General features: G+C 43.9%; 1 protein-coding gene and 1 pseudogene across 7 annotated transcripts in view; one reads left to right on the forward strand and one right to left on the reverse strand.

The window, feature by feature from the left end:
• Positions 1-25,426, reverse strand: part of Lmbr1 (limb development membrane protein 1) — a 123,369-nt gene that overhangs the window by 61,493 nt on the left and 36,450 nt on the right. For 5 of the 7 annotated variants that reach the window (XM_042671587.1, XM_042671589.1, XM_042671585.1 and 2 more), the window contains exon 5: positions 12,265-12,368. The exons of the other annotated variants lie outside the window; for them this stretch is intronic. In XM_042671587.1, coding sequence (XP_042527521.1) covers positions 12,265-12,368 — 104 coding nt within the window. The remainder of the gene's footprint in view (positions 1-12,264; positions 12,369-25,426) is intronic. 7 annotated transcript variants of the gene reach the window in all.
• LOC122101256 lies at positions 10,986-11,084 on the forward strand (annotated as a pseudogene).

Here is a 25,426-nt window from a genome sequence, read left to right on the forward strand (position 1 = left end):
TTCACAGTGAAGAGCGGAGCGCTCACAGCTTTTCACAGTGAGCCAGAGCGGCTCTGCTATGCACGAGAGGTTCATAGGGAAGAGCAGAGCCGGCAGCCGCAGTGGACCCTGACCTGGAGCTGCCACCTCGGCTGCTGCCCTCGTGTCCCTGCGTTCCCTAGGGTCTCCTAGTGAGGGCAGCCAGGAATCTCTGAGGGTCCCAACTAGCAGCACAGCCAAACCAGGACAGTGTAGACTGGGAGTCTTTGGGACCCACGTGGACGCCACGTGGCCAGCAATGGAGCCCACCTGGCTCTTCCACAACAAGTCCCGAGCACACGGCAGTGCTCAGCTTACACTGCCCACTGCACAAGACTCCACCCGTGGTATCCTGAGTACTCACGTTAGAAACACAGCAGCGAGCGACCGGGAGATAGCCCTGCTTGCAAGGACAGAGCAGCCACACCGACAGAAGCCACAGCAAGTGTCAGGATCACCAGAGGCACCAGGGGGCAGCGCAGCAAGGGCCAATCTCCTGGCAGAGGGAACGATGCTCAAAGACATCAAACCGTGAAAGGCAACGGAGAGTTCAGTAAGAAGACAGCACAGCGGGAGCAGGACAGCCTGCTGAGAAGTGTGCACAAAGAGCTGAGAACCAATTTCCAAAGGTGGGATATGCAATGCTCTAAACTTTTAAATTACTGGCAGTGGGAGCTACTGGGATTTGAACTCAGGCCAAATACTTGAACCCATCTTTGCTCTTGTAATTGTTCATGTACTGTCTGCGATGCCGGCCCTGACGGGCCTGAGCACAATTCATGCCCAGCCTCCCACACAGTAGGATGATGTGGAGAACTGCCCAGCTTCCGCTGACGGGTGAAAACGGGGTCCGTCCTCCAGTCACAGCCTTCCTCCTCTCCCCCACCCAGGCAGGTCCCGCCACAGGCGTGAGTCACGGCACCTGGCTTAGATTATTTTACTAACAATTAGAGGAGCCATTAAAGATCTCATGGACCCAAGCAATACATCTCACAAAGGCCTAATATCCAAAAAACACAAGGGGCTCAAGAAATTAACCCCCCAAAAGTAATAAAACCAATCAACAAATGGGCAAAAGAGATAGAGAGAGACTTCCCAGAAGAAGAAGAATGGCAAATAAACATATGAGGAAATGCTCAACACCCCTGGCCATAAAAGAAATGCAAATCAAAACAACTTTGAGATTCCTCTTCACTCCAGTTAGATTGTACACATCAAGGAATCAAACAAAAAAGGCTGGCGGGAATGTGGGGGGGGAAGGAACCCTACTACTGCTGGTGGGAATGTTCAGTAGCATAACTACACTCTGGATGATGGCTTGGAAATTCCTGAAAAAGAAAATACAGGACTTCCCTGTGACCCAGCCATATCGCTGCAGAACACTGCAAGTCCAGAGTCCTTAAAGAGCTGGGTGCCGGTGGCTCATGTCTGTCATCCTAGCTACTCAGGCGGCTGAGATCTGAGGACCGCGGTTCAAAGCCAGCCCGGGCAGGAAAGTCTGTGAGTCTCTTATCTCTGATAAAACACTAGAAAACTGGAAGTGGTGCTGTGGCTCAAGCAGTACAGCGCTCGTCTTGAGCTGAAGAGCTGAGGGATAGCACCTAAGTCCAGAGTTCAAGCCCCACAACCGACAAAAAAAAAAGTCCTTAAAGACACTTGGGCATCCAAGTTCACTGCTGCACTATTCACAATAGCCAATTTATGGACACAGCCCAGGTGCCCTACAACAGAGAAGTATATCCAAAAAGGTTGGTACCTATGCACAATGGAATTTTACTCAAATCATGCTAAGTGAGGTAAGCCAAGCTCATAGAGACAAATGGTACATGTTTTATCTCACATGTGGAAGCTAGATCTAAAATAGAACTGGACATGATAACCTATACAGGACTCTAGGCATTCATACCCAAACAATCAGACTAAAGGAGAATACCCTTAGAGGAGGAACCCAAAGGTGTAACTCCTCTGAGCATTTAAAATATGATTTATGGAAACAAATTCCAGGAAATAGAAGCATGAGTTTTTGTTGTTATTATTGTTAGTGGTGGTGGTGTTTGCTGCTGCCTTTTTGTTTTGTTTTATTTGTTCCTTTTTGCTGTCTTTTGAGAGGGGCTAAAAGGGCCTAGAAATGGAAGGAGGAAGAATGAACAAATACAGTAATGGTACTCAGTAGACACGATATAGATAATGAAGCATGCAACTTGTAGAGAGAGAAAGGACAAGGAAACTGGGGGAAAGAAAGGGTGACATTATCCAACAAGAAATGTACTCATTACCTGACCCCTCTGTATAACACCTTAATCATAACAATAAAATTATATTAAAAAAAGACTTCATAGGTCCAGGAACCAGACTCATGCCTGAAACCCTAGCTACTCAGGATTATAGTAGCTGTAATCCTAGCTACTAAGATCTGAGGTTTGTGGTTCAAAGCTAGCCTAGGCAGAAAAATCTGTGAGACTCTTCTCTCCAATTAACCACTAAAAAGCCAGAAGTGGAACTGTGACTCTAATGGTAGAGCACCTACCTTGAGCAAAGAAAAACCTGCTTATAAAATTTAGTAGCAATTACTGTATAATGAAAATTTTACATGAGCAATCCAATTAAAATAAGGAAGTATAAAGCACTTACATCCATCACCACAAAACAATTATTAGAAATTTCTTCTTTCTTGGTATTCCAAGAAAAACAGGAAATATTTTCCATAAAACTGACTTTTTCAATGTTGCTGGGGGTTTTTCCCAGTAATGAGGCTCAAACTCAGGGCCTGACTCTCTGGCTCAGCTTTCTAGCCAGGTCTCCATTTTGGCATTTGGGTGGTTAACTGGAGATGAAGTCTCACGGATTTTTCTGCCAAGATTGGCTTCAAGTCACAAACCCATCCCTACTATCTTCCTGACTAGTTAAAATTACAGGCATGAGCTACCAGCATCTGGACATTTTATTCTTTTTTCACTATTAAGGAACTCCTAATTTTTTTCCATTTTTATCTGGCAATCTCATTTTTAATCACTAAAGTTTAGTCACTGCAAAACAATCTGACCTTGTCCTTCTAGACTAGAATTTCCTTTCTTTAGCAGAAAATGTGTAAATAAATAGTACCACACATTGTCAGTGACTTAAGAAGACATATCACAACCTGAAACATTACCTAAGTCAAACAATCCTACCGTCTTTTATGACTATGAGTACACAGCTTCTACTTTTAGTATACTAACAAGCTAAATAAACGGACTGAAAATTAATAGACTGTGCCAAGTTTCAGCTACATATTGGCAAACATTTCATACAGATCAAAGATTACTATTGTGACACCTGAACAAATGATTTCATAGACAAATATGAGTTTCAATGTCAAATAAATATAAGATTTTAACAACCAAAACACTAGTGCTTTAGTAAGTATTTGTCTGGCAGACGTGTATTAGAATTGCTTAGCAAGTGTCTCCAGTAGCCTTGAAATGGGTGTTCATTACCACCAAGGGTAGAAAGTTCTCAATTTTCACCAAAAAGTTTCAGAGAAGATCCTAACAATGATTATTTCTATAAAGTTGTGTCATGAATATTAGAAGCACTGAGGAGGATACTATAACTAAAAGTATAATTACTTTAAAATCTGAACCTGCTGACTTTTTACAAAAAAACTTTTCCTCATTTAACAGAGGCCTGAACTATGAGACGTTATAACATAGTTTAAAAAAGGTATTAGTAATTTAATCATCAAATAAAATAAACTTCAAAGCGTAGCTCCCTATTAAACGTAAAAGTTACTGTTTTTACAACCAGTAACATTCTAAGAAAACGCAGATCCTTATTTCCAAAGATACATTGATTGTATCCAAAGTAATGTCTATTTCTGAGAGGGAGCAAGGAGGTCCACCGCCCTCCTGCCTCAGTCTCTCAAGAACCAGAATTACAGGTGTGCACAGTCATGTTTGGCTCAACCCAATGTAAAGTCTTTTGTCACTATGCTGTGAAATATAAACCAGCCCTACATGAAGTTCCCAAATGTTTCGTGAACCACGCTCACATATTTGATCCATTTGAGCGCCTGATGGTTATTGCTGTCAGCCAGGCCCGGCTCCTTCCCCACACTCCAGGTGGAGGAGAGAGCCTGGGAAGGGCGCACAGAACAAACCCCACAGCTGCAGCCGGGCCCAGCTGTTAGGGAGGCCAACACTCACGGATAATCTGGCTTTAAATGTAGAAATGCTTCCGTTTTTGATTTGATGGAAAGAGTAATACATAATGGTCCAATTTAGCAGACTGCACTACTACAAAGTACATGAGGATTAAAAAAACAACAACCAGGGGCTGGGAAGGTGGCTCAGTGGTAGGGCGCTTGCCTTGCATGCCTGAGGCCCTGGGTTCGATTCCTCAGCACCACATAAGCAAAAAGAAAAAAGCCGGAAGTGGCGCTGTGGCTCAAGTGGTAGAGTGCTAGCCTTGAGCTGAAGGACAGTGCCCAGGCCCAGAGTTCAGGCCCCATGACCAGACCCAAAAAAAAAAAAAAAAAAAAAAACAACCACCACCACCTGCTCTTCGACACTTCTAGACGGACCCTGTAGCCGAAGCTGTAATGTAGCTCCATCCTACACACCCTGCACTAAGAACAGACAAATCTCATGTCATTCAGGAGTTAAGTGATTCTCAACTCAGAACCTTTGTAGACTCAAATCAGTGTTAAATGAAATGAGTGTGGTCTTTCCTCGAGATGGGGCCTCTGCAGGTCCCGGGCTCCCTCCCAAATGCAGGCCTGCAGGTCTAGAGCGCTCACTGACGCCGCACTGTCACAGCCACTCGGGGGTCCAACGTAGGTACTGCCAGCAAAGCAGGTTTTTCAAATAACCATTCTTATCTGTGCTATTTCTAAGAGGAAACTAGTACCCAACTGGAAGAAGGAACAAGATTTCTATTAATACGTGACTCTACAGTTTTCTGCTTGCAGGTGTTGGGAGAATCAAATTAACACATAGCAACCGTTAGTGAGATATGACTTCATTCTCTGTAATAAACAAGATCAAAACATGCCCAAGTTACATTTCCTTGCAAGGCTCACAGCAGGAGCCTTCCTCTTGTCTGTGATTTCCTCTCACCCACCAGAACCACGCCACATATGCGCATGTGCCACTAACACTAAGCAGCACTTCCTTAACCACTCATTTCCAACAATTTATGGATCATCAGTGGCAAAAAACGAGCAAAAATAATGAAAGAATGCAATGAAAGCTGGCGGAGACCGAGGCTGGACTTCCTACTCACGTCTCTTTAAGATGGAGGCCTGAGACAAATTAGCCACTGAGGGGAAAAGTCATCTGGTCATAAAATACAGTACAAGGTCACTTTTATGTAAGTTTGCCAAAAGGGACATAAACCAGGACAGTCTCAAACTGTGACACAGGACAGAAGCACATTAAAGCGATCTTTGTTCCTCCTCTATTGTGCTGTCAGGTCGCTCGGCTTTATGGACATTCCCAGCACCAGCCCAGAATGCTCCGCTTCCACCTGGCCAGCCTAATTAATTAAGAAAGGAAGTTACTTCAAATTTTGTACTTTTTGCTTTTATTATGAAGCACTTTGTTTGAAGTTACAAGAGTTAACCTCTTAATCCGGCCGATCGTGTGCGGGGCTCTGGACATCCTGAGCTGCCTGGCTGGACGGTCTGGGTAATTGGTCAGGATGTTGCTGTCGCTTAGGTTAACTTTTATGCTGGGACTTCAAGTCAAAGATTGTCATTAAGGTGAAGTACAATATAAACTTACTCCCCCAAAATTCAGGGCCTAAATGTATATGGCAACCATATTGTGGGATTTTTTTCCCACTTTCATTCATTTGTTAATTGTGCCTTAGAATATATTAATTCAAAATAAGACACTAAAATACAATAGGAAGCAAATATATCCAACTCTCATTGAAATGCGGCTCGAGTAGAGCGTGGTATGAAATGAGAAAACGTCTCAGGCTCACGCAGGAAACTTTCCTGAAGCAGAGAGGAGAGGAAGCCACACCGCTTAGCTGAGGTGTGACAGCTACTGCCACCTTTCGTGCCCCGGGGCCACCCAGCCCCGAGACACAGGGCTGGGCCAACACTGCAGAGGCAGCCTTGACTCCAGACGGTCAAACAGGGAACACACAGCGCGCTTGGTGCGGTAGGAGGAGGTGACATTTATAACGATCTGCATTTGATAAGCACTTGACTGCTAACCGAAATTTGCAATTCCAAAATAAAAGCTAGCTTCTTATTTTAAAAAGTTACTCACCAAAACCATTGATATTCTCTTAAACTTCAGAATTAATAAAGAAAGGGGGGATAGTTGGGAGATGGTACTAATAAAATAGAAACACTCCAGAGCAAGGGGAGAGAAGAAAGGCCACTTAAAGCCTTTAAAGGGACACGGTCAACCCCGGGGCCCAAAATGTCCTGTTTGAATTAACAAAGTGGTTTAATTAAAAACTGAGTGGAGAATTCTGCTTAATTTGATTTCCAATCCAAGCTCTGCATCCGCCCATTGCCAGTGGCCAATTTCCGCATCTCCGCAGAATCTGCCGGAGCCCAGGGGATCCACGGGAGAACAGGGGTCATGTTTCTCTTAGGGAGTAGAGCAGAGGTAACCAGACGTAGACACAGTAACACAGCACCAGGAGGGAGGTCCCAGGGAAGAAGGAAGCTTGACGAACCATACCACAAGCCTGTCACCACTCAGATCATCCCCGGCACGGCTACCACTCAAGTGCTTCTAACCTCTTCAACGTCAGCCAGAGATTGATAGTCACACGAAGTAGTGAAGAAAGGGCTTTACAGGAGCATTCGTGACTAGACACGCTTGTAGCCAGCACTCTTCCATATTTTAAAGACTACTGTCAATGATAGTATTAACGTTGATAAAATGATAGCATTAACTTGGATAGCCTATTCTCTGTGCAGAGTACGATGTATCTTGTGAAACATGATTTAGAACCTGCACAAGCAAATACAAAATGATGTTGCATTACAGAAAGACACATCAAAACATCCAAAAATATTTTTTTTTCTTTTCTGCTTTTGGCAATTGTAGGACTTAAACTCAGGGCCTGGGTGCTGTCCCTGAGCCTCTCTGTGCTCAAGACTAGTGCTCTACCACTGGAACCACAGCACCACTTCTGGTTTCAGAGTGGCTAATTGGAGAAAAGAGTCTCACGGGAACTTTTCTACCCGGGCTGGCTTCAAACCGTGATCTTCAGATCTCAGTCTCCTGGGTGCTAGGATTAGGTGTAAGCCACCGGTGCAGGGCTTCTTTTCTTTTTTGTGGGATGGGCTAGAATGCGGGACTTCATATTCTCAGCCTTTTCGTTCACAGTTCGTGCTCTACTATTTGAGTCACACCTCCAGTCCAGTTTTTTGCTAGTTAATTGGAGAGAAAATGTTGCAGATTTTTCTACCCAGACTAGTTTCAAACCCCAATCCTCAGATCTCAGCCCCAAGAGTAGCTAGAATTACAAGCATGACCAACTGGCACCCTGCATAAGCATACTCTTGTTAGTGTATTTTATGGTTATTATGAAGGTATTGGGCAGAGAGGTTATCATTTTACATGTCAGGTACTGAGTGTGTTTCCTTCTGGACAAGTTCACCCCTTCCTTTGCTCTCTCCAGTCTCCCCTGCCCATCCCTGCACACAAGTTGCATCCTTCATTTTCAAACATATTCTTTACAAATTCAGACTAAACTATACAATGCTAACAAGGTTTCCAACTTTCATGTAACTGATTTTAAAACTGAAAATATATGTAAGTACTTTAAAAACAGTATGCCTTGGTCACTTAATTCTAAAGCTTTCTAAAACATTCTGGCTGGGGTCTAAATTGCACTGTATCTTCAAGCAGGTGATTTTCAAAGTCTGCTACCTTTAATAATAAAACTGGCTTATTCTACTTCAGTACATGCCAGTTCAAATGCAAAAAAATAACTGGAAATTTTAAAACTGCCTGAGATGAAAATGTGTAATTAACAGCCAGCTACTGTTTTCAGTTGTTTTCTGAGTCTCACAATGTGAAATCTAAGTATTAGGAAATAATATTTGTTAGTTGAATGCATTTACGTAGGCTAAAAGCTAAGAGGAATGGGGTGCTGAACTATGTACTTGATGTGAATCTCACTCAGTATCAAAATAACAGAGCAAGGCAACTATTATTACCATTTTACTGAAAAACTTCCTGGGGCTTAGATAAAGCAGCCTGCCTGGGCAGTCCAACTCTGACGTCCAATGTCCTTACCTTTGTATCTGTAGTTTTCCTTCCATCCCTCAGTGGCATGTCAGTACAGTCAGCCCCCTCACTTTGAGATTATTCCCCCTCCTCTATCTTTAAGTCACAACTCTATTTCTACCCCCACTCGATTAACATTAAAATACAAATTCTTGCCTGGCCCTGGTGGCTCACACCTGTAATCCTAGCTACTCAGGAGGTTGAGATCTGAGGATCATAGCTCAAAGCCAGCCTGGGCAGGAAAGTTTGGGAGACTCTTGTCTCCAGTAAACTAACAAAAAGCCAGAAATGGTACTGTGGCTCAAGTGGTAGAGTGCTAGTCTCAAGCAAACGAAGCTCAGGGTCAGTACCCAGGTCCTGAGTTCAAACCCCACAACCAACCAAAAAAAAAAAAAATTCTTAGCCAGTGCAGTGACTCATGCCTGCAATCCTAGCTACTCAGAAGGATAAGATTTGAGCATCACAGTTCTAAGCCAGCCCAAGCAGAAAAGTCTATGAGACTCTTCATTCCAATTAACCACCAAAAAGCTGGAAGTGGAACTATAGCTCAAGAGGTAGAATACTAGTCTTGAGTGAAAAAACTAAAAGACAGAAGGTAGAGCCCTGAGTTCAAGTCCCAATCCCAGCGCGTGTACTTGCGCACACGCGCGCACACACACACAGTCCTTAGGCTGGCTTGTATAGCACCTATTCATTCCTTAACTTCTCAGGGCAGGATCCACATTCGCTGGCCGGGCTCAGGCCTGCTGCCTTCTCTGTGCACCAGGCTGGGTCAGGGAACAAATGGTTTGGTGATGTAAACGGTGTCACACAACCGTTCAACACTTCACTCCCACCTGAGGTCTGCAACCTATGGTGACTTCTGAAAGGTTTTAAAGATGAGTATGGTCAAAGATTTGCGTAAAAAGAATATTCTTTTAATCATGTACAGAGAACCTGGAAGTGAACAAGCAGGAAAGAACCGTACACCTGTAGGTGTAAAAGAACGCTAATTTCTTCCTGGGTCTCTGCTCAGCTGGTATTTCCTTTTTTTCCCTAAGTCTATGAGGTAGAACAGGAGATGACCACATGGCTGGATGTTGTCAGCTGACTTTAAATCCTGGGTCCCCTGATGTAGCTGGGTCCCCGTCCTGGCTGCTCAGGTCACAAGGAGGTTGGAGGGAAGGGCTCTCCATGACACACACTCCTTCCAATAATAACCCAGCTAACAAGAAGAGCTTCATGGAATATAAACTAGGTGCATACGCCTGCGATGCCCTGAGGAGCACCCACGGTCACAGTACCTCAGAGGCAGAGGCAGGAAGAGGAGGAACCCAACAACAGGCGCGGCTCACACCCTCAGACGGCGCTGCGCGGCGGTGCCGGCGGTGTGTGCACTCCCCTTACCAACACCGGGAGACCCCAAGCTGCGCTTTACTTGTAAATGAAACGGTAGGCACAAAGCTTCTTTTTGGAAAATCCTCTGCCAGCTCCCTACTGTCCACAGCACATCGTCCAAACGCCGTACACAACCCCCTCGATTCAGTCCTCATTCCAGCCGTTCCCTAATCCAAGCAGAACTCCAGCCCCGGCCCAGAGCCTGCAGTGCCACACTCAGTGAGCCTTGTACCCGCCAAGCCCCACCCCATCCATGCGGCTCCTCCTGGGCAGCCTTCTTTCCCCGGGGTGCCAGGCAGGGGACCAAATAGCCAGTCCTTCCAGTGTCTCCACAGCACCGCTGCACGGCACAGAATGCCTCCTATGCATTCCCACCTCTGATTTCCCCCATGTCCAGCCTGAATGCAGTAGCCCTCTCTCGTAACCTGCATCGCCAGCAGGCTTCCTAAAACTCTGTGTATAAAGGCCCTGTCAAAATAAAAATTGCCTCCACAACTCTCTAGAAACCCCTCAAGCGCCTCCAACAGCCTCCTTTCCTCTGGCTGTTCTTTCTATTTCCCCTTCTATACCACTGAGTATTTTACGGTCCTCAGCTTGTGAGAGATGGCTCTCCTCTTCAGTCACGCCTCTGACAGCACCGCTCCCGCCTGCCCACTGCCATCACAGCTCAGCCTCCTGTCTGTCCTTCCACATGGTGTCCTTGGCCTCCCAGACTCCCTCATTGGCTGTCCACGGTGCTGCCATAAAAACCTCAACCCTGGGGGAATTCTGGCCTTGGGTTCTAGGTCTGCTCATTTACATATGTAGGTATTAAGCAATATAATACCACTCAAAGTCTTTAGATCTCAAGGAGATCCAAGGAAGAGTTTAAACCAAATCCTCCTAGCAATGAGATTTTATCTAATTTCTTCAAGAACCTCTGAACAGATAGGCACAGCGGTACACACCTCTAATCACAGCACGTGAGCCAGGGAGGCATGAGGATCACAAGTTCAAGGCCAGCTTGGGCTACACGGCAAGACCTGCCTCAAAAAACAAACTACAAAGTCAAATTGCTTCCTGAATTGAAAGTGCATCATTTGTGATTGTCAGACACACTCACTCATTCTGACTTTAGTACATGCACTAAATGTGAAGTCAGCTGCTAGTTTTCAGCTTCAGATTATGCATATGTGAAATAACCAGGAAAGAGACAGTGGAGTCCACCGAAAAAGCACCCTAGCTACACATCACCTTTCAGTGACTCTCCCACTGTGTCCCTCAATCTGTATGTTTAAACCGTGTGGCTTACACCAGAAGAGCTGGCAAAGCAGTCAAGAATTTCATTGTTACAGTCCCTTATATCATGAAATCATCTTGCTTCATTAGCCAACTGGAATAATGCAAAGACTACAATGGCCCCTGCACAAGGATAACATGAAAACTCATGAAGCATTGTGTATTTTATTTTGTAAAAGCTACATGAACTAAAGAGGGCTGGACTGGGGGCCTGGCTCAAGTAGTACAGCACCTGTCTAACCAGTGCAAGGCCCAGAGTTCAACCCTAGCACCACCAAAAAGTAATAAATAATGAAAATATGAAGAAACAACGCACATATGGTTACAACTTCCCAAGTCACATGGACATAATTGGCATCGTAGTATTATTCAATAATAAAATATATGGGCATATTTTACACTCCATATTACATGAAAGGAAGTAAAAATCCAAAAGGCAGAATATCTTTGTCAAATTTAAAAGCCACTGAAAATCAATTAACGACTTAAAGCTTTCCATTACATCCAAAAAACTTATGGCTAAGAGACGCGCAGGCCAAAGCTAGGACTGTGCTTCTTTTGCCCCAAATCAGTACTAGATTGTTATTGCTTCTTGTGAGGCCTTGATCCACATCACATCCTCAGCTGATTCACTTCTAGTCTACGCTTCTACCTTTACACAAGATTTGCTTCTCTCGGTATCGGGGCGTCTGACTCCCTAACTGGGAGTACAGAATTCTATAATGTGCTACTATCCTAAAAATACTAGCTGCGCAGAGCTCTTCCATCAAGGGGTATGTTTAAGATTTGGGGGCTTTCACATATGTTCTAAACTAAATGAGCTATCCTAAGAAATAGTATCAGGTGTATTCCTCTCACAAAAGATTCCTCACCAGATTGAGACATATCATAGTTTTAAAAGATGATTCCAGCTTAGCACCAGTGGCTTTTAATCCTAGCTACTCAGGAGGCTGAGATCTCAGGATTGTGGTTCAAAGCCAGCCTGAGCAGGAAAGTCATGGGACTTTCATCTCCAACTAACCACAAAAAAAAAAAAAAAACTGGAAGTGGAGCTGTGGCTCAAGCAGTAGAGCACTAGCCTTGAGCACAGAAGCTCAGAGACAGCCAGGTTCTGAGTTCAAGCATCAAAAACAGAATTTAAAAAATGATGATTCTCCCCATGAGCATATAAAATAATTTAAAAGACCACATTATTAACATTATTGTCAACAATGTGTTATTAACATTACTATTTTTAATTCAACTTCTCATGTTCTATTAAAGGGTATTGAACATACTGATAGATAAATATGAATAATATTTTTACTTCCTAATTTAACAAATACAATTCCAAACCCAATTTACTTACCTTCTTCAGGCCAGCAAAACCTTCTGATTCCAGAAAGAAAAAAGCAAAGGGCATCAACACAAATAAACAAAGGTTGGAAAAGAGCGAAGCAAGATTCCACAGGCCTATGAAAAGAAAAGCGGGGGCAAATATTACAGGTCTTGTCAAAGTTCTCTGAATTGGGATGTCAAACAAGATCCACGCTTTCTAATAATAAAAAACAAACATACACCTGAAATGACAAGTAGCCTAAGCTGAGAAATTAGACAGTAATTATATATTTGTTTTAAATGATTTTAATTTTGCAATTTGTACTATTGGGAAAAGCCAATATAGAAACTATTTACCTTTTCTTCATGCCCTAACATAAATGAACTATATAATATATGACTTATGCAAAAATCCAAAGGCACAGCTTTTCAGATTTATATGAATATTTAAATGAGAAGCACTAACATTTATTGAGTTCTTATTAAATTCCAGACACTCTGTCAAACATTCCATATATGCATAATCTCATTTAATTTAAGCCTTATTTAAAAGCTCAATGAATAACTAGTGTTTACTGAGTCTAGGCCAAGCCCTCCCTAAGTGGCCTGCAGACCTTCCCTGAACCCCTGACTCATCTCCGCAGCCCCTGGGCGGCCGGCACAGGGCAGAGGCTGGCTCTTGAAAGGCCACAGATCACGGATGTGGCTGAGCCGACTCTGCACTTGGGATTTAAAACCAATACTCACAGAAATCTTAACAAACAACTCCAAATGGGGAAAAAAAAAGGAAAAGAGGCAAGCAAATTCACACCGCCATTTCCCTCTGGGGTCATTCTGTGATCTTTTGTAGCGCTACCGTAAACGGACAGCTAAAAGAACAGCTTTAAAAAAGGTTTCAGGCATGTCACTGACAAACTATTTAGGCAAACTTGTATTTTTACAGGTAGAACATTTATATTTAAAACTGTATTTCAGAAAGATGGCTATAATCTTTAAAGAAGCATATCAGTTGAGAGTCAGAGATAAAAGTTAAATGTAAGTTCACTTGACATGTAATTCCAATTTGTTCTCTCTCCACCTTCATTTACAGAGCACCAGAGACACAGTAACAAGGGACACCGCACTTCTGCTCACAGCGCTGACATCAGCTGTGGGCAGCCTCCATGAGCAGCAGCGCATGGGGGCTCCCCCTCAACAAATCAATACACCTGCTCTACACCTGCTCCCACCTTTTTGGAATTGTGCAGAGCTAACTAAACAAACAAATTTAGCACTTGCACAACTTATGTTAGGAGACTTGCTCCTTTTAGTGGAAAAGGCAATTAATAAAACCAGTTTAGAGTCCTTTTTATAAAAACTATGGATAGTTTTAATGAATTTACAATATATATTTACCTTTGCAAGAAACAAAATGTTTTACAAAACTTTTCAAAAAACAATGTCCTAGCCGGGCGCTGGTGGCTCACGCCTGTCATCTTAGCTAATCAGGAGGCTGAGATCAGAGGATCGTGGTTCAAAGCCAGCCCAGGCAGGAAAAGCCATGAAACTCTTATCTCCAATAAACCACCAGAAAATCAGAAGTGGTGCTGTGGCTCAAGTGGTAGAGAGCTATCCTTGAGCTGAAGAGCTGAGGGATAGTGCTCTGGCCCAGAGTTCAAGCCCCATGAGTGACAGAAAAAGAAAGGAAAAGAAGAAAAAAGAAAAGAAAGCAATGTCCTAACATCTTTTAGTGGAAACCTAATTTGGCCTTGTTAAAGTAACAATTGTCCTAAACTACTTTCATACTTCCTTACCTTAAAGAGAAAAACAAAGCTAGAGGCAGGTACAGTGGTACATACTAGCAGGCCCAGCTTTTGAAGAGGCTGCACCAAGAAAATCTCTTGAGATCACAAGCTTAAAAACAGCCTAGACAACACAGTAGGAACATGTCTAAAAACAAAACAAAATGACAGCTGACTATTTCAATCCCGTTAGTTACAGGGTTGTCAGAGGTGATTAGTTTACTGTGCAGGAAGGTTGCGCAGGCTAAGAATCAATGTGGCTCAGGTCCTGTAGGCACTTCCCTGTGACAACCATAGTCACGGGAACTTCTGCGAAATGAGGCTCGATGACATGTCTCTAGCTGTTGCTCGGTGCCAAATAAAATAATACACATATAACCACCATTCAATGCCTATCACAAAATACACATTTGATGATATTCTACTTCATTAGTTAACGTCACTAAAGGCAACTAGCATGCCACGCCATTAGCTCTCCTACCAAAGTGCTACCATTTCAAGTCACCGGGCTTTCTTGTGGCTTTTCCTTTCATCTCCCTTTCTGCCAGGTCTATCAGCTCCTGGTTTTGGTCACTAGCCCTCACAGTCTCCCCAAACTCCAATAGGCTATGGGCAAAAGTGCCACAGACACAACTTTTGAGAAAGAATGAACAGGTCTGGTTGAAGCTGTGCTCCTCAAGCAGGTCACAAACAGCCCTGTGTGAACTGCCTTACTGCATCACATTGTGGAGAGTTTCCAAGTAAGTTACCTCCGGGTTAACCCTTCATAAGGAGAACTATGATTTCATATTTCTTTCTTTAGGTGGAGCACTACCAATCAGCAAAAGCATCAGGTAGTGAGTTCAAGTCCCAGACTTGGACCAAAAACAGAAAATATAGAAATGAGTCAGGCACTGGTAGCTCAGGCCTGTAATCCTAGCAACTCGTGAGGCAGAGGTCTGAGGATCATAGTTCGAAGCCAGACTAAAAAAGCCAGAAGTAGAGGCAGTCCAGTGATAGAACTATAAATGTCAGCAAAAATGCAAAGTGACAGTGCCCAGACCCTCAGCTCAAGCCACAGGCACGGAACAAAAAGAAAAATAAGAAGTGCCGGTTTTAAAGCATTTGTGATATAAAAGATAAAGGTCGTTACGTCAAGGATTATACTCAGTTTACACAAGATAGTTTTAGTCCGGTGAAATGTCTCTGTCCTTCCACAGAATGTAAGACCTACTGTTTAATTACCTAAGCTAGAAGGTGCTGTGCTAAATGCATCAGAGTACAGTGGTCCCTCACAAGAAGGGCTTCCAGAGACAGCCTGCAAGCTCAGCGACACGCCGTCCTGAGCGTAGAAAAGGTACTGCCACACTCTCTAAGATGCATTTCCTAAACTCTTCACTCATATTGTTTACAGACATCCCTAAAGCAAGTATCATACATTCCTCTCAATCGTTTCTGACTTCCCACTGTGGAGTTTAGTGATGAGGAATCCATAAAATTGGGTGAGCATCCAGTACATAAGATTCTGTGCTACACGGATACCTGTTAAAAAGCAACTCCTCTAAGGAAAAGCTCCAAACTAAAGGGAGTCCTAAAGTATTCAATTGTCAGTGCAAAAATGAAGACAATCACCACATTTTCTGCAAAACTTTAACACTTGCGCTAACTAACATCATTATGCAAAGCGGTAAGCGGAACGGTGTGGATAGTCTGAGTCTGAGCGTGGCCGTGGGCGACGTGTGCCGACAGCTAGGACCCTGCACCTGCGGGTGGCAGAGTGGTGTGGGGCACCTTGAAGAAGCGAGGCGTCTCGGAGGAATCTGACTGCATGGGGCGGGAGAGGGCAGACTGCCTTTGTGAAAGGGTTAATATTTTCCACAGGAAATCTAGAGAGTAGGTTTGTTGTTTTGGGGGGAGTAAACCTGGGGGGACTGTGTGTATGCTGGTCTTTAGGCTTAAACTCAGAGCCTGGGCGTGCATGGAGCTTTTTGGCTCAAGACTAGCACTACCATTTGAGCCATAGATCTACTACTGGCTTTTGAGTGGATCCCTGGAACAAAGAGCCTCACAGACTTTCCTGCCCAGGCTGGCTCAGAATTGCCATCCTCAGATCTCAGCCTCCTGAGTAGCTAGGATTACAGGCCTGCGCTCAGCTGGCCCCTTACCATGCTGCCAGTTCTTCCTGCTTCTCTGCTATTGTAATGCAGGAGTCTGAGCGGAAGCAGGCAGGAGAATCATGGACCAGACAGTGAGCTTATTTCTTTTATTTCTAAAGTATAAAACCTAGGCATGGGGCAACAATGTAACATTCCACTAAAAAGCTTCATTTACTGCAAGATTTTTATCCAAAATGGATGCTGAATTTTGTCATATGCTTTCTCTGCATGTTCAGCATGTGAATATAGCAAAGAACATTGACTGGCTTTTCCAAAGTCACAATGTATTCTCCTTTGACATATTTCATTTGTTGAATTTTTCTTTACAATGTATACCTTGGTGCTCAGGCCTGACACTGGTCTGTAGTTTTCATGTAATATCTCTGCCTGGTTTTGGTAACAGGATAATGTTGGTCTTAATGAATTGACAAGTATTCCTACATCTTCAATTTTCTAGGAAAGTCTCTATGTACCTGGTATTGCTTCTCCTTAATTATCTGGCTGAACTGACAGTGAGGTCCTCTTGCTGCAGTTTGTTTTTAAGACTATTTGTAGCATTCTCACAAGATTTGAGAAGGCATTAATAGGTTTTGCCTTTCAAACTATTTGTCCATTTCTCTAACTTGGCATAAGATGCTCCAAGTATGTCTTTACTTTCCAATAACTGAAGAATCTCTAGGTCATCGCCTCTCTCATCAACTCTCAGAAAGCCTACATGATCTGTATTTTTTCACTTATCTGTCTAGCATCATTTATCAATTGTACTGATCTTCTCATTGATTTTGCATTCTACTTTATTAATTTATCTTCTCATCTTTTTTTTCCTTTCTTCTTACTTTGGGATTCATTTGCTCTCCTTTTCCTACTATGCAAAATATTGATTACTTATTATTAGTAATATAAAAAATACAATTTCTTAAGGTACAATCAGTGGAAACTGATTTGAAGCTTATTTCTATTGTAATGAAGGTATTAACAGCTATAAATTAACCTTAAAATACTGCATGCTAAGTGGCTCTGTGGCTCAAGTGGTAGAGCGCTTGCCTTGAGCTGAAGAGCTCGGGGACAGTGCCCAGGCCCAGAGTTCAGGCCCCACACAGAAAAAAAAAAAAAAATACTGTATACTTTTAAGATTTTCTCTTCATTACTGATTTTGAGCCATTTGTTGAGGTGCCCTGGTGTAGGTTTATGTGTCTTGTCTATTTCTCCATGTTTCTAGTTGAGCCCACGAAGCAGGTGATGAAGACATGCTGCTGGCCTCATGAGTTGGGCATGAGGAAGGAGGAAGGGCCTGGCCAGGTCTCGCTGCCCTTCACAGAACACCCCAGTGTCAAGACCTCTTGCCAGGCCCCACCTCTGGAGTCCCCACCACTTCCCAAGAGGATCAAGCTAAGGACCAGCTTTCATATGATACACAGGCCTTTGGGGGACACTCTAGATCAAAACTGCAGCTAGTGGGCCAGTGCTAATGGCTCACACCTATAATCCTAGCCACTCAGGAGACTGAGACCTGAGAATCACCAACTGGAAGCCAGCCTAGGCAGACTTATTAGGAGGACTCCTATCTCTAGTTAAGTAGCCAAAAGACAGAAGTAGAAGTATGACTCAAAAAGTGAGCACCAATTATAGTAGAAAAAGCCTAGCAAGAATTCAAGGCCCTGAGTTCAAGCCCCAGTATTAGTACACACACGCACGCACGCACATGCACGCACACACACACTATCTGAAAAATAACTACAAAAGCAAAAAATGGCTTGGGACATGGCTCAACTGGTAGAGTACTTGCTACCCTGAGTTCAAACCCTAGGACAACCCACACACACACACACACACAAAGTAAATATATAAACATATTAACAATACAAATATAGAAGAAATATATTTTTTCTGCATATTCTATGTAGAAGACAAGTTATAGTCTTCTTTACTAATATACTTGGTATGAACATATATCTTTGAACAATATTCTATAATTTTGACACTATTCTTAAATTTAAGTCTTGGGTTTCAGTATGCATATTTTATTTTTTGTTATTATAAAGGTAATGTACAGAGGGATTACAGTTATACAAGTCAAAGTACATTACTTTTAGAACAATATCCCCTTCCCTCTGTCTCTTCCATTTTTTCCCTCTGTCCCTACCCACAAGTTATACAGTTCATTTTCAACATAGTGTCTAGTGAGGATCACTGGAGCATTTGTTCACTCTTTGTCCCACCATTTCTGTGCCCCCCCCCCATTACTTTCCTAAAGACAGATAAAGGAACAAGACAAAAGGAAAAGAAAACAAAAAATAGCAACAAAGAAAAAGAACCTCTTGTTTCCATTTCCTGAAGTTCATTTTGATAAACATTATTTTATAAGGATCAGATGCACATAGATATTAGTATGCATATTTTGTATTATTTAATTTATAGAGTCCTAGCTCTGTTTCATAAAGCCAAAATTACAAGCCTCTATATAGTAATAGAGCTCTAAACATTCAGAAGTGTAGTTTGAAAGTTACTCAGTGCCCATCACAAGAGGTTTGAAATTTAAAGTTATTTAATAATTGCAGGATACTCAGTTCAAAACCGAACAAGGCTGAATTGCCCTCCGCCTTAGAGTTCATTAAGTTCTAGCTCCACCTGCTGGAGCCACACAGTATCTTAAAATACAACAGAGCTCCATAAGGAGTATAGTGTTTTTCCTCATGTAAATAAAAACCTAATGAATTTCAATTAGAAAATTTATCCACGTTTAGCTATAGTCATTAACTTCCTGGATGACAGAACTATGTTAAATCGGGCGCCCGGGGCTCACGCCTGTAATCCTAGCTACTCAGGAGGCTGAGATCTGAAGGTGGTGAGTCAAAGCCAGCCTGGGCAGGAAAGTCTGAGACTCTGATCTCCAATCAACCACCAGAAAGCCGGAAGTGGAGCAATCATTCACAAGGAAAGGTACATTCCCAAGTTTTATTGTTTCTAACTTAAAATTGTGTTGTGACATTATCTGGGATTTAATTTTCCTGATGATGATTCAAAGCACAGTACTTGCAAGGACTAGTCAGAGGCATTGTAGTTAACTTTTTTTAGAAGTTTACGTTACTTTAAACAGCATGATTTCAAATGTATATTTTAACTTAATAAAAAGTTACCCTTTATGAGTTTTTAAAAAATTAATGTCTTTCTAAGTTGAATTAAAGTATGATATTTGTAAGTTTTTTTTAAGTTTTGCTGGGGAAAAAAAGACATTTATACAAATGTGTACTATCCAAAACTAAGATGAGACCCAGCAGGAAGTATTCCAGGGTTGGGCTGTGTGGGGTTTGGTTACTATACAGGTGATGTGCAGAGGGGTTCAGTGCGTCAGGCAGGTGAAGAGAACATGTCTTTTTGGACAAACGTCATCCGTATCCTTGCTTTCCCACGGTTGTCCCTCCTACCCCCCACGCTATCCACACAGTGTCTCGTGAGCACCACTGCTGCATTTATTTGTCCTGTCCCTCCATTTCTGTGCCCCTACCTAGCATTCAGGTTTTCATTACCAGTTTTCACAAGCAATGGCTTGGTTGGTCGGTTGTTTTTTACCTTAAGAAGGATCAAATAGGCAAATCTGAAGGAATTGACCGGGGGTAATAATTTGGAGATAAAATTATAATGAAAGAATTTCTGGCTGGCAAAGCCAGTGGGAAGTAAATGTTTCCATTTGTGAATTTCTCAATCTTCTAGATCATGTTCAGTCCCAGAAAGCTGTGGTTTATTAAAATTTCCCTACATTTGACTTTTCAGGGACACATGACCTGAGGACAAAGACACATCAGACAGCAGCAACTTCTTTGCCGCTGCTCCTCCCTGCAACAACCCCCTTCTTGGGGAAGAAACGGAAACGGGTCCAGGGGCACAAAATGAATGCATCACAACATACCACGTCCACCTGACAAACACTCCTTTTTTTTTTTTTTTTTGGTCAGTCCTGGGGCTTGAACTCAGGGCCTGGGTACTGTCCCTGAGCTCTTCAGCTCAAGATGAGTGCTCTACCACTTGAGCCCACAGCACCACTTCTAGTTTTCTGGTGGCTTATTGGAGATAAGAGGTTCATGGACTTTTACTGCCCAGGCTGGCTTTGAACCGTGATCCTCAGATCTCAGCCTCCTGAGTAACTAGGATAACAGGTATGAGCCACCAGCACCCGGCTTTTTCCTTTTTCTTTAGTGATAAGAAGATGGACATTCGTCTTGGACTGCAGAATCTGGACTCCTGGAGTAGAGGAGAGTGAAAGTCTGCATAGCTTTGCTCTGCTGCTAAATTTCAGCACAGCAGATTTCACTGTAGAAGTGATGGTATGTTGGCGATTCCTAGAATATGAGCATCCTCTGATGCTTCTTGTTGTATTCTTTATATAGAAATGGAAGCATTCAGTGAGTTGCTAAAACTGCTTCTTTCCATTGAAGCGGAGTCTGGCCCTGGAGACACCAGGTCTGGATGTACTTGGCAGATACAGGCAAAATTCAGCTCCTCCTTCTTGAAGTAATTTGGAGATGCATGATGTGAAAGCCAGAGGAAGCAGAGATGTCCGTATAGAACATGGCAATACCATTGGACTGGCAGAGGTAAAATATTGTTTACAGAGTAATTAAGGCTGGGCACCTGTGGCTCGTGCTAGCTACGCAGAAGGCTGCGATCTGAGGATCGCAGTTCAAACCAGCCCCCACAGGAAAGTTCATGATACTCTTTATCACCAATTAACCACCAGAAATCCAAGCCTCAGGACCAACAGAAAAAAAGAGAAAGGGGAGAGGGAGGAAGGAAGAAAGGAAGGGAGGGAGGGAGGAGAAGGAGGGAGGAGAAGGAGGCAGCGGGGAGGCAAACCTAGCTAGATTTTTCGGGTTCTCTGCTACTGTCTCTCCATCCACACTGACATCGCCACCACCACCCTCACTACTCACTTCCCCATGGCCTCCTACATTATTTTCTTGCTCCTCCTCCTCTTCCTCAGAAATGTTCTTTCGTGTCCCAAGCAGTGAAAGGTGGTTTGCTGATGTGCTTTCAGAATTTTAAGTATCTGAACTCTTGGCAGTTGACATGTCTGTGGATCAGCTTCCTTCTGGAAATTTCAGGAAAATGATGCATCTCAGCTCTTCCGTCAAGGTGCTGAAGCTGCCCCTAGCCCCTGCTCCACTCTGCAGTCCAAGCAGCACAGTGGCCGGCCGCCCCCAGGCACGAGGTTCTCACCAGAAAGCCGTTACATCAACTCAGGTGCACAGACTTCCATTGTGGGGTTTTGCTGATATAGAGGCTTGAACTCAGGGCCTCACCCTTGATCAGTTATCGCTCTGCCATTTGAGACTTACGTCTAGCCCTGGTTTTTGCTGGTTACTTTGGAGATGGGAGTCTCTTCGGTTTTTCTGTCTGGGCCGACCCCCAACCAAAGTCCTCAGATCTGCCTCCTGATTGGGCGATCCACACGCATGAGCCACAAGGGCACAGCCCCACTGTGGTTAACAGACTACATCCCAAGCTCCCAAGGCCTCTGTGCCTCGCCATCCGTGAGTGGAAGTGAGGTAGACACTGGAGGGAAGTCCCCCAAGACACCTGAAGAACCTCACATTCTTCTATCTCCCAAAATGTCATTGGTCTTTTTCACTTAAACTTTAAACTTCTTATATAAAAGTACCCGTCTTAGCCCCCTGGCTCACGCCTGTAATCCTAGCTACTCAGGAGGTTGAGATCTAAGGACCAAGGTTCAAAATTAGCATTGAGCAAGCAAGCTGAAAAAGAACACAAGGTCCTGAGTTCAAGCCCAAAGCCCTAACAAGAAAAAAAAAGTAACCATCTTAAAGTGAACATCTGTCTGGTGCCAGAACATTACCCCTCTCCAGGGAAGCAGGGAGCAGCCACTGGCCGGTTCAAGGAACTGAAGGAGGTTATGTTCTTCTCTTTATTTTTAACAAGTACAGACAGTTTTTCCTATTGTAACTGCAATAATACAAGTTTTCGCTGCTGCCTTGTCACCTCTGCCTCTTTTGTTCAATCCTCCATTCAGCTACAACTGCTGGGATCCCCGGCCCACCTAAGGGCAACAAAGGTCTCCCGGACGGAGCTGATGGGTGATGTAAGACCACGGCTAGTCCTGCTCACAGGCCAGATGGCACCCGCGGTGCTGTCCATCCCGCACGCCACATGACTCCACACCATGCTTTAATTACTTCCTTCTTCTGGACAGACATACTTGTCACATGCTATAGAGTTTTAGAACTCGTTACTAAGTTGTGGCACAGAGAAGTAGCATGATTCGCATAGCATCTCAGACCTGTGTGCCCACGATGAAAACACTGTTTAAGCCAAAGTAAATATACACACAAAAGTATTAATATGTAGTATCCTAGAGTCCGTGACTTACATGCTAAACAAACACTCATACTGGCAATTCTGTAAGTCATCATATTTTCGCATGCACTTTACCAAAGTATTCCTAACGATAAGAATAATACTTCTAATCTTCAATCAATAAATATTTATTGGACATTTTCAGTATGTAGGTATGTAAAAAAGAAGCTCCATCAGATATGAATGGAATTTGAGAAATTTCTTGAGTCCTCCAAGAGCCCCACAAAGTCGTTGAGGTAAATGACTGACTGACACATACCTGCGGATGATAAACCTGCGCACAGACCTCTCAGGGGAGGTCTGTCGGACTGGCTCTGTTGTGACGCTGGTCCCAGGAGACCCAAAACATCATGCAGCTTCTAGGCAAAGCAAAGACTTAGGAAGTCAGTTGTAAATGGAGTATTTGCTCAGTCCAGAGTCACAGGGGCCCATTCTATGGTAATTTTCTAACTCGGGTATACATAACCAGAGTGCTGTACTCAGCACTGGCAGAATCTCCCAATTGGTTCCCTGACCTTAAGGAAGGGCTACAAAAGTGGAAAAGGTCAAGTGGAAGCCACAAGAATTTCATCTACCAAGGAAAATAGCAAACAGAAGCAACATTGATTCCTAGAAGGACTTCTTACATTACTGCCTCCATAAAAAGACTTGGCACTGAATAGTACAGTTTAAAAAGATGGGTATAAGGTAAACATATAAACTGTATTCAATAAATCAACTTAAAAAAGAAGGCGTTGATGGCTCACACCTGTAATTCTAGCTACTCTGGACGCTGAGATCTGAGGATCACGGTTCAAAGCCAGCCCAGGCAAGAAAGCTGTGAGACCCATACCTCCAACTGACCAGCGAAAACCAGAAGTAGAGTTGTGGCTCAAGTGGTAGAACACTAGCTTTGGCCAAAAGGGTTCAGGGACAGTTCAAGCTCCACAACCAAAAAAAGTAAAAGTATCTAAAATATGTAAGGGTTGTGATTCCTCCCACATCTTTGTTTAATTCAGCCTGAGCAGACGACAGGTCTTGGAGATGACAGTGCAGTAACTTACGCGGTAGCTGCGACTGCAGCTGCTGTGGGAGACGTGGCTCCAGTGTGTGGGTAGGCTAGCACGTCCATGATAGGGGTTGCAGCTCCTGACCTGACAGTCACCTTTCCCCCGGGACAGCCCATCGGGTCACAGCCACATCAGGAGAACATCACCCTGCAGCATGATGGCGTAATAGAGTCTGCGTGCGGGGATCTTAGGAAATTCCTAAGCTGCCCCTACACGGCCCATCACATTGCCGGCATCATGCTGACTGAACACAGTGAGCGTTGGGTCGCAACCACTCTGCCCTTCAAGACGTTTCTGTGTCCGTGGACGGGAAATAAATCCTACAATTCAGGAGCTTTCTAGCTCAGTGTAATTTCTACTGTCCTAGTGTGGCGGGGCATGACCACACACCCCTTTTGTGGTCAAGGGTAAGTTGTTGCTTGTCCCCTGTTCACCAAAGAGAAGCACAACATCTGGTGAGCCTCTTTGGATTGTGGAGTTGGCACATTTCTCCCTTGCTTGTATTCCTCCATTCTGCTGGCTGACTTGTCTGACAAGCTGCTAGTTTGAGTGGCACCCACACAGGAAACCCCTGCAGCAGTGCTCTGCCATGGGTCCCTAGATCCAGCCAGATCCCACAAGGTGTGAAAGAGTCGGTGTTGGGCAAGGATGCTGATTGGAGTCTCTGGCAGGTGCACCTTAGGATGTGGGCAGGGTGCCCGCCCTGCCATCCTCTTCAGATAACTTTCCTTTTGGTCTGGCGGATGTGAGTAGAGACTGAATGCTTACCAATGGCCTACCACGTTACCATGCACCCTGGCCGCCCATAAACTGAGTGCGTTATGACTCCCTACGTCCATGAAGTTGGGCGACAGCAGCACTCACAGTCGGATGAAGTGAGCAGGTGCTGATGGCACAGTGAGTTTGTGGGAAAGCAGCCCCATGCCCATGGTTCCTACTCCTGGGAGCCATGACTCCTCTCTCCCTGTCGGCCTCTGTTCACTTCACAAGGAATTCTCTAATATTAGCGGACAGAGAAACAAAAGACTGGGGGCTGGTTTGCAGATGCTCTGTGCTAGACACAGAGGAGGACAGCACAGCACTACCACCCCGCTCTGCGGCCTCCCTGAAGGAAAACGCTCTTAAGTAGACAGAATAATGGGTGCCAAACTTGACTACTCAGAATGAGGAAGACCCAAATGCATAAGTACATCCCAGTGGATGGGCTGCAGCCGGGGTCTGAATGGATCATCAGAGCTTTGGAAGAAAGATCGAAAGCTGGAGACAAGGAAATTCAGAATCGAGGTACATGGGCATGTGTGTCTGAGGACAGCGTGGTGAAGGCCTGTGTCCCAGTGATGCCCACCAGCGAGGTACCCAGCAGAGGAGGGAAGATGGCCTACACAGATCGGATGACTGTGGGTAGATACCTATATTCTGTGCAGTAAAAATTACATAAAAAGTGTATTCTATCCAGGGGAAAGGGTAAACGGATGAAGCAAAGAAGAGGGGGAAATGCAGTCAAGAATCAAATGTACATTCTACAAAATTAAGAATGAGGGAGGGGTGGGTAGGGAAGGGCTGGGTGAAACTGATCGAGACATACTGTATTCATGAACTTCTTTGTTAAATGGCAACTCCTTTGTAACTACTTAAAGATAATAAAACAAAGAAAAAAGATAACTAAAAAAGGTCGGAAGTGGAACTGTGGCTCAAGAAGTACAGTGCTAGCTTTGAGCTGAAGATCTGAGGGACAGCGCCCAGGCCCAGAGTTCAAGCCCCACAACCAACCAAAAAAAAAAAAAAAAACATGGGTACCAGTCACTCAGGCCTGTAATCTTAGCTACTCTGTGTGAAGCCAGCTCAGGCAGGAAAATCCA

The sequence above is a fragment of the Dipodomys spectabilis genome, unplaced genomic scaffold (genome assembly GCF_019054845.1).
Source record: "Dipodomys spectabilis isolate Male_0828 unplaced genomic scaffold, ASM1905484v1 ptg000646l, whole genome shotgun sequence".
NCBI lineage: Eukaryota > Metazoa > Chordata > Mammalia > Rodentia > Heteromyidae > Dipodomys > Dipodomys spectabilis.